This window comes from Salmo trutta, chromosome 28 (assembly GCF_901001165.1).
Source record: "Salmo trutta chromosome 28, fSalTru1.1, whole genome shotgun sequence".
NCBI lineage: Eukaryota > Metazoa > Chordata > Actinopteri > Salmoniformes > Salmonidae > Salmo > Salmo trutta.
In genome coordinates this window covers 28,138,094-28,153,115 of record NC_042984.1, presented here as the reverse complement: position 1 = coordinate 28,153,115, position 15,022 = coordinate 28,138,094, and the positions used below count along the sequence as shown (strand labels likewise).

General features: G+C 48.1%; 1 protein-coding gene across 5 annotated transcripts in view; it reads left to right on the top strand.

Moving 5' to 3' along the window:
- The window catches only part of LOC115165932 (protein 4.1), a 97,193-nt gene that overhangs the window by 25,116 nt on the left and 57,055 nt on the right, over positions 1-15,022 (top strand). For 2 of the 5 annotated variants that reach the window (XM_029719458.1, XM_029719457.1), the window contains exons 1-3: positions 7,723-7,798; positions 10,272-10,360; positions 10,643-10,810. In XM_029719458.1, the coding sequence (XP_029575318.1) occupies positions 7,786-7,798; positions 10,272-10,360; positions 10,643-10,810 (270 nt within the window). In that variant the 5' untranslated portion in view covers positions 7,723-7,785. Of the gene's footprint in view, positions 1-7,721; positions 7,799-9,844; positions 9,925-10,271; positions 10,361-10,642; positions 10,811-15,022 lie in introns of those variants that run through there. The other 3 variants (XM_029719456.1, XM_029719455.1, XM_029719459.1) reach the window with 3 other exon arrangements.

Sequence of the window (15,022 nt, the reverse complement as noted above, 5' to 3'; positions counted from 1 at the left end):
GTAGATAAAGCATGTCTGGTTGGAGGGGTGTATGCTGGGTGAAGAACATTCAGAAATCTCTTCCATTACACGTTGCCTGTGAGCATCAGAGGTGAACCAGTTGCATACACAGCTCGAGCAAGCCATTCATCAGCATTTCTCTGACTAAGTTCCTCCATTGAGTCAAATAAACTTCTGATTCCAGGAGGACTATGAGCTGTTGCTATCGATAAGGTGTCTGATTCATCATTTTCACCTCGAATAGAAGTAGAGGGACTTTTGTCAGAGGTTGCTTGTTGTGAGCGCTGAGGGAACTTCATGCACTTGGCCAGATGATTCTGCATCTTTGTTGCATTCTTCACAAATGATTTGGCACAGTATTTGCAAATGTACACAGCTTTTCCTTCTACATTAGCTGCAGTGAAATGTCTCCACACATCAGATAGTGCCAGTGGCATTTTCCTGTAAAGATTAGAAAAAAATGAGTAAAAAAACCCAAATAAAATTCCATGTACAGATAAATAGTTAAGCAGTTAGATTAAGAAATTCCTTTGTAAGATAAATGTTTTTAAATTAAACATGTATGGAAACAGGTGAATTGACACTCCTCAGTTAGCAGGCTCAAGCAAGCTAAAACCCACATGGTAGCAGAAATTGTTAGAAATTATTTAAACACACTTTGCTGTAGGCTACTATTTACTAGTTAACAAAACATTATGTCATATTAAATATATCCACCTTACCCAGTATTGTAATCAAAACTTACCAGAAAGCATGTAGTCCTTGGCTGAGACTCTGTAGTAGTGTGGGCTCAATAGCATCTCATTAGTGTGCATAATCTTGAGAATCAGCTGTACATGTGATGGAAGAGTGCCATGCACATGTGATGGAGGAATGCACTGTGCATGCAGAGGGTTGTAATTCTATTGAATTGGGGATAGTTTAACCAAAATATGCCACAAGACCTATAATTGCCTTATGTGTATACTACAAAAAGAGCTTCATTGTTATAACCTAACTTTTTTAATGAATTTAAGCAAATTCCCCAAATTCCTGAGCTTAATTTCCCATGGAAAATTCCCGGAGCCTTTCCGACCCTTTGCAATCCTAATTAAAACACATAGGACGTGTCTATATATGGAAAAATCCACTTTGTAAAACAGACTACTCTTGGTCGACCATTATGTTTTTTAGTTGTGGACGGCCCTACAACATAGATTATTGTAACGATGTGCGCAAGTTCAGGGAGTGAGTGTTTTAATAAATAAATGAAACGAACACGTAACACAAACAACGCACAGACATGACCCAGGAACAGATACAATAACGCCTGGGGAAGAAACCAAAGGGAGTTTTATTTTTTATTAACCTTTTGTTACGACTTCCGCCGAAGTCGGTCCCTCTCCTTGTTCGGGCGGTGTTGTGCGGTCGACGTCACCGTTCTTCTAGCCATCGCTGATCCACCTTTCATTTTCCAATTGTTTTGTCTTGTCTTCCCACACACCTGGTTTCAATCCCATCATTACATGTTGTGTATTTAACCCTCTGTTCCCCCCCATGTCCTTGTCCGGAATTGTTTATTGTAGTGCTTGTGCACGTTATGCTAGGTGTGTAACGGGTTTTGTTTACCCATTCATTTATTGTTCTGTTTACGGTGGTTTTATTTATTAAACTGCGCCGTTGTAAATCAGTTTTTGCTCTCCTGTGCCTGACTTCTCTGCCACCAGTACGCACCCCTACAGAATTCCGGACCAAACTTATGGAGTCAGCAGGAGCAGGTACCCCGGGTATAGGGGTGGAGGAGCGCGTCCAGGAGCACGCAGCAGTGCTCCACCATCTTGGCACCGCCATGGACCGCGTTGTCCAGACAATGGACCGCTGGGAGAGTCTCCACTACGTGCCCCTCCTTCTCCTGGACCCAGTGGGATTCGTCTCTCCCTTCCCCAGGAATACGACGGGACGGCTGCGAACTACCAGGGGTTCCTGTTGCAGCTGGACTTATACCTGGCAACCGTCCACCCGGCTCCATCGGGCCGTGAGAGGGTGTCCGCCCTCGTCTCGTGCCTCACCGGGATAGCCCTGGAGTGGGCCAATGCCGTATGGAGAGAGGGAGATGCGGTGTTGGACCAGTTTGAGGAGTTCACCCGCCGCTTCCGGGCGGTCTTCAACCACCCGCCCGAGGGTAGAGCGGCGGGTTAACGCCTCTTCCATCTGAGGCAGGGGACGAGGAGCGCCCAGGAGTTCACCCTGGAGTTTTGGACCCTGGCTGCCGGCGCGGGATGGAACAACAGGGCCCTGATCAACCATTATAGCTGCAGTCTGCGCGAGGACGTCCGTCGGGAGTTGGCCTGCAGAGACACCACCCTCACGTTCGACCAGCTGCTGGACCTGTCCATCCGGCTGGATAACCTGCTGGCTACCCGCGGACGTTCAGATCGGGGTCTGTTGGTTCCATCCCCCCGCACCCCCTCTCTGATACCCATGGAGCTGGGAGGGGCGGTGCGCAGGGAGACCGGAGGGGGTTCCAGCTCGTGCACCATCTGTGGCCGCAGAGGTCACACTACTGTGGTTCCTCTAGGTATCGAGGCAGCAGGCAGGGCGCTCTGGCGTCACCCCAGGTGAGCTGGCATCATTCTCACCCAGAGCCCTCTGTTGCACATATGTTTGTGTATGTCACTTTTCCTGAGTTTTCCCCGCATTCCCAGCATAAGGCGCTCGTCGATTCAGGCGCGGCTGGGAATTTTATAGATAGATTGTTCGACCATAGTTTAGGGATCCCCATTGTTCCCGTGGCTGTGCCCTTCCCCGTTCACGCCTTAGATAGTCGACCATTAGGGTCAGGGTTGATTAGGGAGGCCACCGCTCCTCTGGGCATGGTGACGCAGGGGGGTCACAAGGAGAGAATTAGTCTATTCCTTATTGATTCTCCTGCGTTTCCCATGGTGCTAGGCCTGCCCTGGTTAGCTTGTCATGACCCCACTGTTTCTTGGCCACAGAGGGCTCTCATAGGGTGGTCGCAAGAGTGCTCGGGGAGGTGTTTAGGAGTTTTCGTTGGTGCTACTACGGTGGAAAGTCCAGAGCAGGTCTCTACCGTGCGCATTCCCCCTGAATATGCCGATTTGGCTCTCGCCTTCTCCAAAAAGAAGGCGACTCAATTACCACCCCATCGACGGGGCGATTGTGCGATACATCTCCTGGTAGACACTGCACTTCCCAGGAGTCACATGTATCCCCTCTCACAGGCGGAGACAGAGGCTATGGAAACATATGTCTCCAAATCCCTGCGTCAGGGGTACATTCGGTCCTCCACTTCACCCGCCTCCTCGAGTTTCTTTTTTGTGAAGAAGAAGGAGGGAGGTCTGCGCCCGTGTATTGACTATCGGGGTCTGAACCAGATCACTGTGAGGTATAGTTACCCGCTACCGCTCATAGCCACAGCGATTGAGTCAATGCACGGGGCGCGCTTCTTCACCAAACTAGATCTCAGGAGTGCTTACAACCTGGTGCATATCCGGTAGGGAGACGAGTGGAAGACGGCTTTCAGTACCACCCCAGGGCACTATGAGTACTTCGTCATGCCGTATAGGTTGATGAATGCGCCATCAGTCTTCCAAGCCTTTGTAGACAAGATTTTCAGGGACCTGCACGGGCAGGGTGTGGTGGTGTATATTGATGACATTCTGATATACTCCGCTGCACCGCCGGACATGTGTCCCTGGTGTGCAGGATGCTTGGTCGCCTGTTGGAGCATGACCTGTACGTCAAGGCTGAGAAATGCCTGTTCTTCCAGCAGTCCGTCTCCTTCCAAGGGTATCGCATTTCCACCTCAGCGGAGGTTTATCCGGGGTTTGGGTCAGGTAGCAGCTCCATTTCCTCACTGCTGAAGGGGGGCCCGGTTCGTTTGCAGTGGTCAGCTGAGGCGGGACAGGGCTTTTAGTCACCTGAGGGCTCTGTTTACCTCGGCTCCCGTGCTGGCCCATCCGGATCCCTTTTTGGCGTTCATAGTGGAGGTGGACGCCTCCGAGGCTGGGATAGGAGCTGTGCTCTCTCAGCGCTCGGGTATGCCACCAAAGCTCCGCCCCTGTGCCTTCTTCTCGAATAAGCTCAGCCCAGCGGAGCGAAACTATGACGTGGGGGACCAGGAGCTGTTGGCTGTCGTCAAGGCCTTGAAGGCATGGAGACATTGGCTTGAGGGGGCTAAACACCCTTTTCTCATCTGGACTGACCACCGCAATCTGGAGTACATCCGGGCAGCGAGGAGACTGAACCCTCGCCAGGCAAGGTGGGCCATGCTTTTCACCCGTTTTGTGTTCACCCTTTCCTACAGACCAGGCTCCCAGAACGTGAAGGCAGACGCATTGTCCCGGCTGTATGACACAGAGGAGCGGCCCATAGATCCCACTCCCATACTCCCCGCCTCCTGCCTGGTGGCGCTGGTAGTGTGGGAGCTGGATGCGGACATTGAGCAGGCGTTATGTGCAGAGCCCGCTCCCGTCCAGTGTCCCGCTGGGCGTCTGTACGCTCCGTCTGCTGTTCGTGACCGGTTGATCTATTGGGCCCACACGTCACCCTCCTCTGGTCATCCTGGGATCGGTCGGACAATGCGCTGTTTAAGTGGGAGGTACTGGTGGCCTACCTTGGCTAAGGACGTGAGTGTTTATGTTTCCTCCTGCTCGGTGTGCGCCCAGTGTAAGGCTCCTAGGCACCTGCCCAGAGGGAAGCTACACCCCTTACCCGTTCCACAACAGCCTTGGTCGCACCTGTCGGTGGATTTCCTTACCGATCTTCCCCCCTCACAGGGTAACACCGCGATCCTGGTTGTTGTGGATCGGTTCTCTAAGTCCTGTCGTCTCCTCCCTCTGCCTGGTTTCCCTACGGCCCTACAGACAGCGGAGGCCTTGTTTACGCACGTCTTCCGGCACTATGGGGTGCCTGAGGATATAGTGTCTGATCGAGGTTCCCAGTTCACGTCTAGGGTCTGGAAGGCGTTCATGGAACGTCTGGGGGTCTCGATCAGCCTTCCTTCAGGGTTTCACCCTGAGAGTAATGGGCAGGTGGAGAGAGTAAACCAGGATGTGGGCAGGTTTCTGCGGTCCTATTGCCAGGACCGGCCGGGGGAGTGGGCGGCGTTCGTGCCCTGGGCCGAGATGGCACAGAACTCGCTTCGCCACTCCTCCACTAACCTCTCTCCCAGCCGGTACCAGCCGGTTCTGGCGCCTCAGAGTCAGACCGAGGCTCCTGTGGTGGACGACTGGTTCAGGCGCGCGAAGGAGACATGGGAAGCTGCCCGTGTTCACCTTCAGCGGGCCGTGGTGTTCCAAAAAGAGAATGCAGACTGTCACCGCAGTGAGGCCCCGGTGTTCGCACCAGGGGACCGGGTCTGGCTCTCGACCCGAAACCTGCCCCTCCGCCTGCCCTGCCGGAAGCTGGGTCCGCGGTTTGTGGGGCCATTTAAAGTCCTGAGGAGAGTGAACGAGGTTTGTTATAAGTTACAGCTTCCCCCCGATTAACGTAGTAACCCCTCGTTCCATGTGTCTCTCCTCAGGCCGGTGGTGGCTGGCCCGCTCCAGGAGTCTGAGGTGCGGGAGGTTCCTCCGCCCCCCTCTGGACATCGAGGGGGCCCCGGCGTACTCTGTTTGCTCCATACTAGATTTGAGGCGTCGGGCGAGGGGCCTTCAGTATCTCGTGGAGTGGGAGGGGTACGGTCCGGAGGAAAGTTGCTGGGTTCCGTTCGAGGACGTGTTAGGTCCTTCAATGCTGCAGGAGTTCCACCGTCTTTGTCCGGATCGCCCTGCGCCTCGCCCTCCGGGTCGTCCCCGAGGCCGGTGTCTGCGCGCTGCTGAAGCCGCGCATCAAGGGGGGGGGGGGGTACTGTCACGACTTCCGCCGAAGTCTGTCCCTTTCCTTGTTCGGGCGGCGTTCGGCGTTCGACGTCACCGTTCTTCTAGCCATCGCTGATCCACCTTTCATTTTACATTTGTTTTATCTTGTTTTCCCACACACCTGGTTTCAATCCCATCATTACATGTTGTGTATTTAACCCTCTGTTCCCCCCATGTCCTTCTCCGGAATTGTTTATTGTAGTGCTTGTGCACGTTATGCTAGGTGTGTAACGGGTTTTGTTTACCCATTCATTTATTGTTCTGTTTACGGTGGTTTTATTTATTAAACTGCGCCGTTGTAAATCAGTTTTTGCTTTCCTGTGCCTGACTTCTCTGCTGCCAGTACGCACCCCCTACACCTTTATTTAACCAGGTGAGCCATTTGAGAACAAGTTCTCATTTACAACTGCGACCTGGCCAAGATAAAGGAGTGCGACAAAAACAACAACACAGAGTTACACATGGGATAAACAAACGTACAGTCAATAACACAATATAATAATCTATGTACAGTGTGTGCAAATGTAGTGAGATTAGGGAGGTAAGGTAATAAATAGGCCAGAGTGGCAAAATAATTACAATTTAGCATTAACACTGGAGTGATAGATGTGCAGATGATGATGTGCAAGTAGAGATACTGGGGTGCAAAAGAGCAAGAAAAATAAATAACAATATGGGGATGAGGTAGTTGGGTGGGCTATTTACAGATGGGCTGTGTACAGGTGCAGTGATCGGTAAGATGCTCTGACAGCTGATGCTTAAAGTTAGTGAGGGAGATATAAGTCTCCAGCATCAGTGATTTTTGCAATTCGTTCCAGTTATTGGCAGCAGAGAACTGGAAGGAAAGGTGGCCAAAGGAGGTGTTGATTATAGAAAGAGAGGATCCAGATTGTCTATCCCAGCTGATTTGTAGGGGTCCAGATTTTGCAGCTCTTTCTGAACATCAGCTCTCTGGATTTGGGTGAAGGAGAAGTGTGAGGGGGCTTGGGCAAGTTACTGCGGGGGGTGCAGAGCTATTGGCCGGGGTAGGGGTAGCCAGGTGGAAAGCATGGCCAGCCGTAGAAAAATGCTTATTGAAATTCTCTATTGTCGTGGATTTATCGGTGGTGACAGTGTTTCCTAGCCTCAGTGCAGTGGGCAGCTGGGAGGAGGTGCTCTTATTCTCCATGGACTTTACAGTGTCCCAAAACGTATTGGAATTAGTGCTACAGGATGCACTTTTCTGTTTGAGTGACATATATAGGCAAGGTAATAAAGGAAGTGATTGAGTCCAGGTGAGTCTGATGACGCGCAGGTGCGCGTAACGATAGGGACAGGTGTGCGCCATAAAGAGCAGGCTGGTGGCCTAGAGACCGGCGAGGGAGCACACGTGACAGTACCCCCTCCCCGACACGCAGCTCCAGCCGCACTACGCTGACCAAAATGACGATCCCGGCGATCAAGAGTGGACCAGTCACCTATGCTGAGGCACGGGAAACCTGTCAGTCCAGCTGAGACGCAGGAGCATGGCGGCCTAGAGCGCCGGAGAGAGAGCATATTTGACGGTACCCCCTCCACAGTGTGTTCGGCTCCAGCCGCAGGACGCCCACCAAAGGGACGATCTCCCGGGATCAGGGGCGGACCGGTCACCCCTGCTGATGCGCGGGAACCTGTCACCGGCTGGGGCGAGGGAACCTGATAGACCGGCTGAGGCATGGGAGCCTGACGAGCCAACGGAAGCAGGGGAGCCTGGCGATCCGGCGAAGGCATGAAAGCCAGACGAGCCGGCTGAGGCGGGGGAGCCTGGCGATCCGGCTGAGGCATGAGAGCCTGATGAACCAGCGGAGGCAGGGGAGTCTGGCAATCTGTCTGAGGCATGAGAGCCTGTAGCGGCTCCAGGACCCGACGTCATTCCCACCAAAAAAACAAAAAAAAACACTCCCTGATGCTTCCCTTAGGTGAGGTGTTATTCTGTAACGACCGGCAAATGTAGCCTATTCTAAGACAACAATAGGCTTATGTTCAGATGTTAATAGGAAGTCATTATATTGTTATCAAGTTGGCTACAATGGCCAGACATTGTAGTTGTCTGTTGTCCTTAAAGTATTATTACTCTATACTATATGCTTTACTTGTTTCATTTTTTTGAACTGTGTGACCAACCTAAATCTTCTAGCATTTTCTTATGACATACACTATATATACAAAAGTATGTGGACACCCCTTCAAGTTAGTGGATTCCGCTATTTCAGGAACACCCATTGCTGATAGGTGTTTAAGATCGAGCACCCAGACATGCAATCTCCATAGACAAACATTGGCAGGAGAATGGCCTTACCAAAGAGCTCAGTGACTTTCAACGTGGCACCGTCATATGATGCCACCTTTCCAACAAGTCAGTTTGTCACATTTCTGCCCTGCTAGAGCTGCCCCAGTCAACTGTAAGTGCTGTTATTGTGAAGTGGAAACGTCTAGGAGAAACAACGGCTCATCCGCGAAATGGTAGGCCACACAAGTGCTGAAGCACGTAGCGCTTAAAAATCGTCTGTCCTCGGTTGCAACACTCACTACCGAGTTCCAAACTGTCCCTGGAAGCAACGTCAGCACAATAAATGTTCGTCGGGAGCTTCATGAAATGGATTTCCATGGCCGTGCAGCCGCACACAAGCCTAAGATCAACATGCACAATGCCAAGGGTCGGCTGGAGTGGTGTAAAGCTCGCCGCCATTGGACTCTGGAGCAGTGGAAACACGTTCTCTGGAGTGATTAATCACGCTTCACCATCTGGCAGTCCGACGGACGAATCTGGGTTTGGCGGATGCCAGGAGAACGCTACCTGCCCGAATGCATAGTGCCAACTGTAAAGTTTGGTGGTGGAGGAATAATGGTCTGGGGCTGTTTTTCACGGTTCGGGCTAGGCCCTTTAGTTCCATTAAAGGGAAATCTTAACGCTACAGCATACAATGACATTCTAGACGATTCCGTGCTTCCGACTTTGTGGCAATAGTTTTGGGAAGGCCCTTTCCTGTTCCAGCATGACAATGCCCCTGTGCACAAAGCGAGGTCCATACAGAAACGGTTTGTCGAGATCGGTGCGGAAAAACTGGCCTGCACAGAGCCCTGACCTCAACCCCGTCGGACACCTTTGCGATGAATTCGAACGCTTACTGTGAGCCAGGCCTAATTGCCCAACACCAGTGCCCAACCTCACTAATTAATGCTCTTGTGGCTGAATGGAAGCAAGTCCCCACAGCAATGTTCCAATATCTAGCGGAAAGCCTTCCCATATTAATGCCCATGATTTTGGCATGAGATTGTTCGACGAGCACGTGTCCACATATGTTTGGTTATGTAGTGTAGCTCCCGTGTGGCTCAGTTGGTAGAGCATGGCACTTGCAACACCAGTGTTGTGGGTTTGATTCCCACGGGGGACCGATATGAACATTTATGCACTCACTACTGTAAGTTTCTCTGGATAAGAGCATCTGCTACATTACGTAAATGTAAGATATCAACAACTAACCATTTGAGAAACACTGTCATAAAATAACTATATTACGTAAAGGGTTGTAATAAGTACTGCATTACCATCACTGGGGTAGAAGTAGTTGTCAAAGTCATATTCCCCATATCTTCAAAGACAACAGCTGAAGCAGAAGAAAACTTGGAGCGGACACCCTTTGCCCCCTGATAATAGAGCTACAGTATGTGGCTGTTATCTGAAAGATAATTGAGCTCTCTAAGAATGTCAGCTATTTTTAATCATGAGGGGAGGAACTTCTGTTTAAGAGTACAAATCAGATTATTCTCAGAGAGCGAGTGGTCACCTTCACATGACAAAGCTCGTCTGTCTCGCTCTCTCTCTCTCTCTTTCTCTACCCCTCTAATGAAATTGTTGTCACGTTCCGTGTACTCTCTCTCTCTCCCTTTCTCTCTCTCTCTGCTGTCTTCCGCTATGCCGCAGGGCTCTCTTGCTGATGTAATTTATTCTATGTCTCTGCTAGCATCAGGGAGAGCCTCCTAAAGTGAACGCTCTTCATGCAGACAGCTCCTGAGAGAGGCTCTGCTCAGCTCTGCTATTACAGTGAGGACACATCGCTTTTGACGTAAAAAACACTTAGTGATTGCAGTCAGAGCCTAATTGAAGCAACCACAATAGCCGTCAGTTAAGAAGAAAATTAGATGTGACATTGTTGGATATTCGTTTTGTGGCCAGTAATTGCCACTGTGTCGCAGGATGGTGACTTCAACAACATTGGGGAGGTTTTGGATTTTGCAATGGGAAGGGAAGAGTGTGATGGGTAGGGTATATGTGAGAGTGTGTAATAGGCAGGCTGCGTTCACCCACTATAGGTAATATGTCATGCTGGTCTTGGGATGTGGACATCAGAAGACTGCTGACTTTATGTTTCTGTTAATTTATTGTTTCAGGATTGCATTCCATTACCATGACAACAGAAAAGGGATTGCCCATGGAGATGAAGAGTACCATGGAGGGTGATGTCAGGAGGACTAATCAGGTTGGAGAGCTGCAAGACTCACAGTCGTGTATCATTTTGCACTTCACATCTAATCATTTAGCATTTGCATTAAACCTACAAAACACAGTATATCATAAAATGGAGCAAATCTTTGAATATTATGCAGTGTGCATTGTATCATATGCCTTTTGTGGTGATTACATGAATGTCCACATCATATAGCCTACTGTTTTGAGATTTCATACATGTACTTGACTTGGTTACTAAGTCAATCATTTGTTGTTTATGACGTCTTATTTGAAACTTTTCACTTATCTTAAGGATCATGACAGTAAGACGTCAGATGACCATCATGGGGACATGGATGACAGCTCGGAGAAGACCCCCAGCAAAGCATCAAAATCCCCCCAGAAATCTTCCAAACGCCCCAAAACCATTCCTGTCAAAATCACCCTACTTGACGGCTCAGAGTATGAAACTGGAGTAGAGGTATTTACTATATGGGATTTCAAATCTTTTTTTATTTACATTTTTTTTGGTCCCCTTTTTTTGTACAAAGTTGAAATCAGACAGGGAGATAGAGTTTAGGGGCAAAGACAGGAATGACCATGACTAGGGCTAATCACTAGACCAGATTTAAATTCTGTGAAAGAAATGATTTTAGGCGGCATCTTAGCAAGATGAGTAACGCTTCAAGAATAAGAATAGTGCCAGTTACAAAGCAATCTGTCCCTTGTAGTGTTCAAATGCTAATAAATCGAACATGCTGAATTGTAGACATTAACAAGTTATGTCCAAGTTGCTGCAAACACACCTCTATCTATGTGCACTGCCTGGAGCTCATTAGCTTCTAGCAAAGGTTGTAGTTATCAGGTATGAAGGTAAGACCCAGATGCAGACAATGTCGAATTAACAATGGTTTAATAATCCAACGGGGAAAGGTAATAGAAAGTCAAGGCAGGCATCGGTCAGTAAACCAGAAGTGGGTCAACAGTACTGGATGGCAGGCAGGCTCAGGGTCAGGGTAGGCAGAGTTCAATAATCCAGAGGTGGGGCAAATGTACAGATCGGCAGGCAGGCTCAGGGTCAGGCAGAATGGTCAGGCAGGCGGGCTCAGAGTCAGGGCCGGCAAGGGTCAAAACCAGGAGGGTGAGAAAAAGAGAGACTGGGAAAAGCAGGAGCTGAGATAAAAACGCTGGTTGACTTGAAAAACAAGACGAACTGGCAACAGACAAACAGAGAACACAGGCATAAATACACAGGGGATAATGGGGAAGATGGGCGACACCTTGGAGGGGGGTGGAGACAATCACAAAGACAGGTGAAACAGATCAGGGTGTGACAGTAGGGCTACATATGGCACAGCATCCCCATCATGTTCCCTTAGGGAACTTTTTCTTAATTAGTGATATTTATGTATAGGATGAGTAAGAGAGTTCTGATTTTACTTGAACACAAGGTTCACTCAGACAGTGACTACAGGCTGCATTTTCTGAGGCTGCCACTTACAGCCCTCCCATATCAATGGACCTCTTGATTCATCTCTCTCTCTCTCTCTCTCTCACTCACTCACTCACTCACTCACTCACTCACTCACTCACTCACTCACTCACTCACTCACTCACTCACTCACTCACTCACTCACACACACACACACACACACACACACACACACACACACACACACACACACACACACACACTAGGGTTGAATATTTTACAAATGTTCCATCCCGAGAATAAGTCAGAATAAGTCACTTTTCTTCTGGGTAACCTGGTATTTCTCGCCAACCGGAAGTGTCATTCAAAAGCATACAAAAATATATACACATGTCTGGATTTGATTAGAGCTTTGATCAGCATGAAAATTCAAACCTGATGCTACCTGAGCCCGATGACCCATATATTAAATACATTTTATGATCTCTATATTAACAACATTTAATGAGCCCAAGCCTTAAAAAGCCCAAATGATTGTGCCATTATCCAATACATTCTGTATATGATAAATCTACTCCACATTACGCAAAACAGAAAAACATAAAAGCCCATAGATGTAGCTAGCTATATGCTCTCTTGGGTAAATAACTGAAACAAGCTCCAGTAGGCTAATATTTTTAAGTGTGAACTGTATTACTGTACTGTATTCTATTATACTGGTTTTTTTTTATTTCACCTTTATTTAACCAGGTAGGCAAGTTGAGAACAAGTTCTCATTTACAATTGCGACCTGGCAAACTGTAATACAGTGCATTCGGAAAGTATTCAGACCCCTTGACTTTTTCCCAAAAATTGTATGTTACTGCCTTATTCTAAAATAAAAAAATAGTTTTTTAGAATTGTTTTGCAAATAAATAAAAATATATATACAGTACCAGTACTTTGGGCTCCCAAGTGGCGCAGTGGTCTAAGACACTGCATCTCAGTGCTAGAAGCGTCGCTACAGACCAACCTGGTTTGAATCCAGACAGTATCACAAACGACTGTGATTGGGTGTTCCATAGGGCGGCGCACAATTGGCCCAGCGTCGTCCGAGTTTGGCCGGTGTAGGACGTCATTGTAAATAAGAATTTGTTTTTAACTGACTTGCCTTGTTAAATATATAAAAGAATATAAAACTTTGGACACACCTTCTCATTCCAGCGTTTTTCTTAATTTTTACTATTTTCTACATAGTATAATAATAGTGAAGACATCAAAAATATGAAATAACACATATAGAATCATGTAGTAACCAAAAAAGTGTTAAACAAATGAAAATATATTTTATATTTGAGATTCTTCACAGTAGCCTCACTTTGCCTTGATGACAGATTTGCACACTCTTGGCATTCTTTTTAATTTGTGAAATTTCTTTCCTTCTTAATGCATTTGAGCCAATCAGTTGTGTGGTAACAATGTAGGGGGAGTTTACAGAAGATAGCCCTATTTGGTAAAATACCAAGTCCATATTATGGCAAGAACAGCTCAAATAAGCAAAGAGAAATGACAGTCCATCATTACTTTAAGACATGTAGGTCAGTCAAGAACTTTGAACATTTCTTCAAGTGCAGTTGCAAAAACCATCAGGTGCCATGAGGAAACTGGCTCTCATGAGGACCGCCACAGGAAAAGAAGACCCAAAGTTACCTCTGCTGCAGAGGATAAGTTCATTAGAGTTAACTGAACCTCAGATTGCAACCCAAATAAATGCTTTACAGAGTTCAAGTAACAGACACATCTCAACATCAACTGTTCAGAGGAGACTTCGTGAGTCAGGCCTTCATGGTCGAATTGCTGCAAAGAAACCACTACTAAAGGACACCAATAACAAGAAGAGACTTTCTTGGGCCAAGAAACACGAGCAATGGACATTAGACCGGTGGAAATCTGTCCTTTGAGATCTGTCCTTTGAGATTTGTGAACAGATGATCTCAGCATGTGTGGTTTCCACCGTGAAGCATGGAGGAGGAGGTGTGATGGTGTTGGGGTGCTTTGCTGGTGACATTGTCAGTGATTTATTTAGAATTCAAGGCACACTTAACCATCATGGCTACCACAGCATTCTGCTGCGATACGCCATCCCATCTGGTTTGCGCTTATTGGGACTATAATTTGTTTTTCAACAGGAAAAGGACCCAAAACACACCTCCAGGCTATGTAAGGGCTATTTGACCAAGGAGGAGAGTGATGGAGTGCTGCATCAGATGACCTGGCCTCCACAATCACCTGACCTCAACCCAATTGAGATGGTTTGGGATGAGTTGGACCGCAGAGTGAAGGAAAAGAAGCCAACGAGAGCTCAGCATATGTGGGAACTCCTTCAAGACTGTTGGAAAATCATTCCTCATGAGGCTGGTTGAGAGAATGCCAAGTGTGTGCAGAGCTGTCAGCAAGGCAAAGGGTGGCTACTTTGGCTACTTTGAAAGATCTAAAATGTATTTTGATTTGTTCAACACTTCTTAGATGTTACAACTTGATTCCATGTGTTATTTCATAGTTTTGATGTATTCACTTTTATTCTACAATGTAGAAAATATAAAAAATAAAGAAAATCCTTGAATGAGTAGGTATGTCCAAACATTTGACTGGTACTGTATATACTGAAATATTATATTTACATAAGTATTCCGACCCTCTACTCTAAGGGGGGGCAAAGTACAGTCCGCGGGCACTTCAATCCAGCCCGCGAGACATAACTTCTCTTTTTTTTCCTCCCCAATTTTGTGGTATCCAATTTGTAGTTACAGTCTTGTCCCATCGCTGCAACTCCCGTACAGATTTGGGAGAGGCGAAGGTCGAGAGCCGTGCATCCTCCTAAACACGACCCAGCCATGCTGCACTGCTTCTTGACACAGTGACTTCCTGCTTAACCCGGAAGCCATCCACACCAATGTGTCTGAGGAAACACCATACACCTGGCGACCGTGTCAGCATGCATATGCACCCGGCCCGCCACAGAGGTCGCTAGAGTGCAATGGGACAAGGAAATCTCTGCCAAACCCTCCTAACCCGGACGATGCTGGGCCAATTGTTCACCGCCTCATGGGTCTCTCAGTCACGGCCAGCTGCGACACAGCCTTGGGATCGAACCCGGGTCTGTAGTGACGCCTCAAGCACTACGATGCAGTGCCTTAGACCGCTGCGCCACTTGGGAGGCCACCGCAAATGTATTTTAACAAACAATTGGTCCCCCCAAAAATGCGGACCTCCATTGAATTT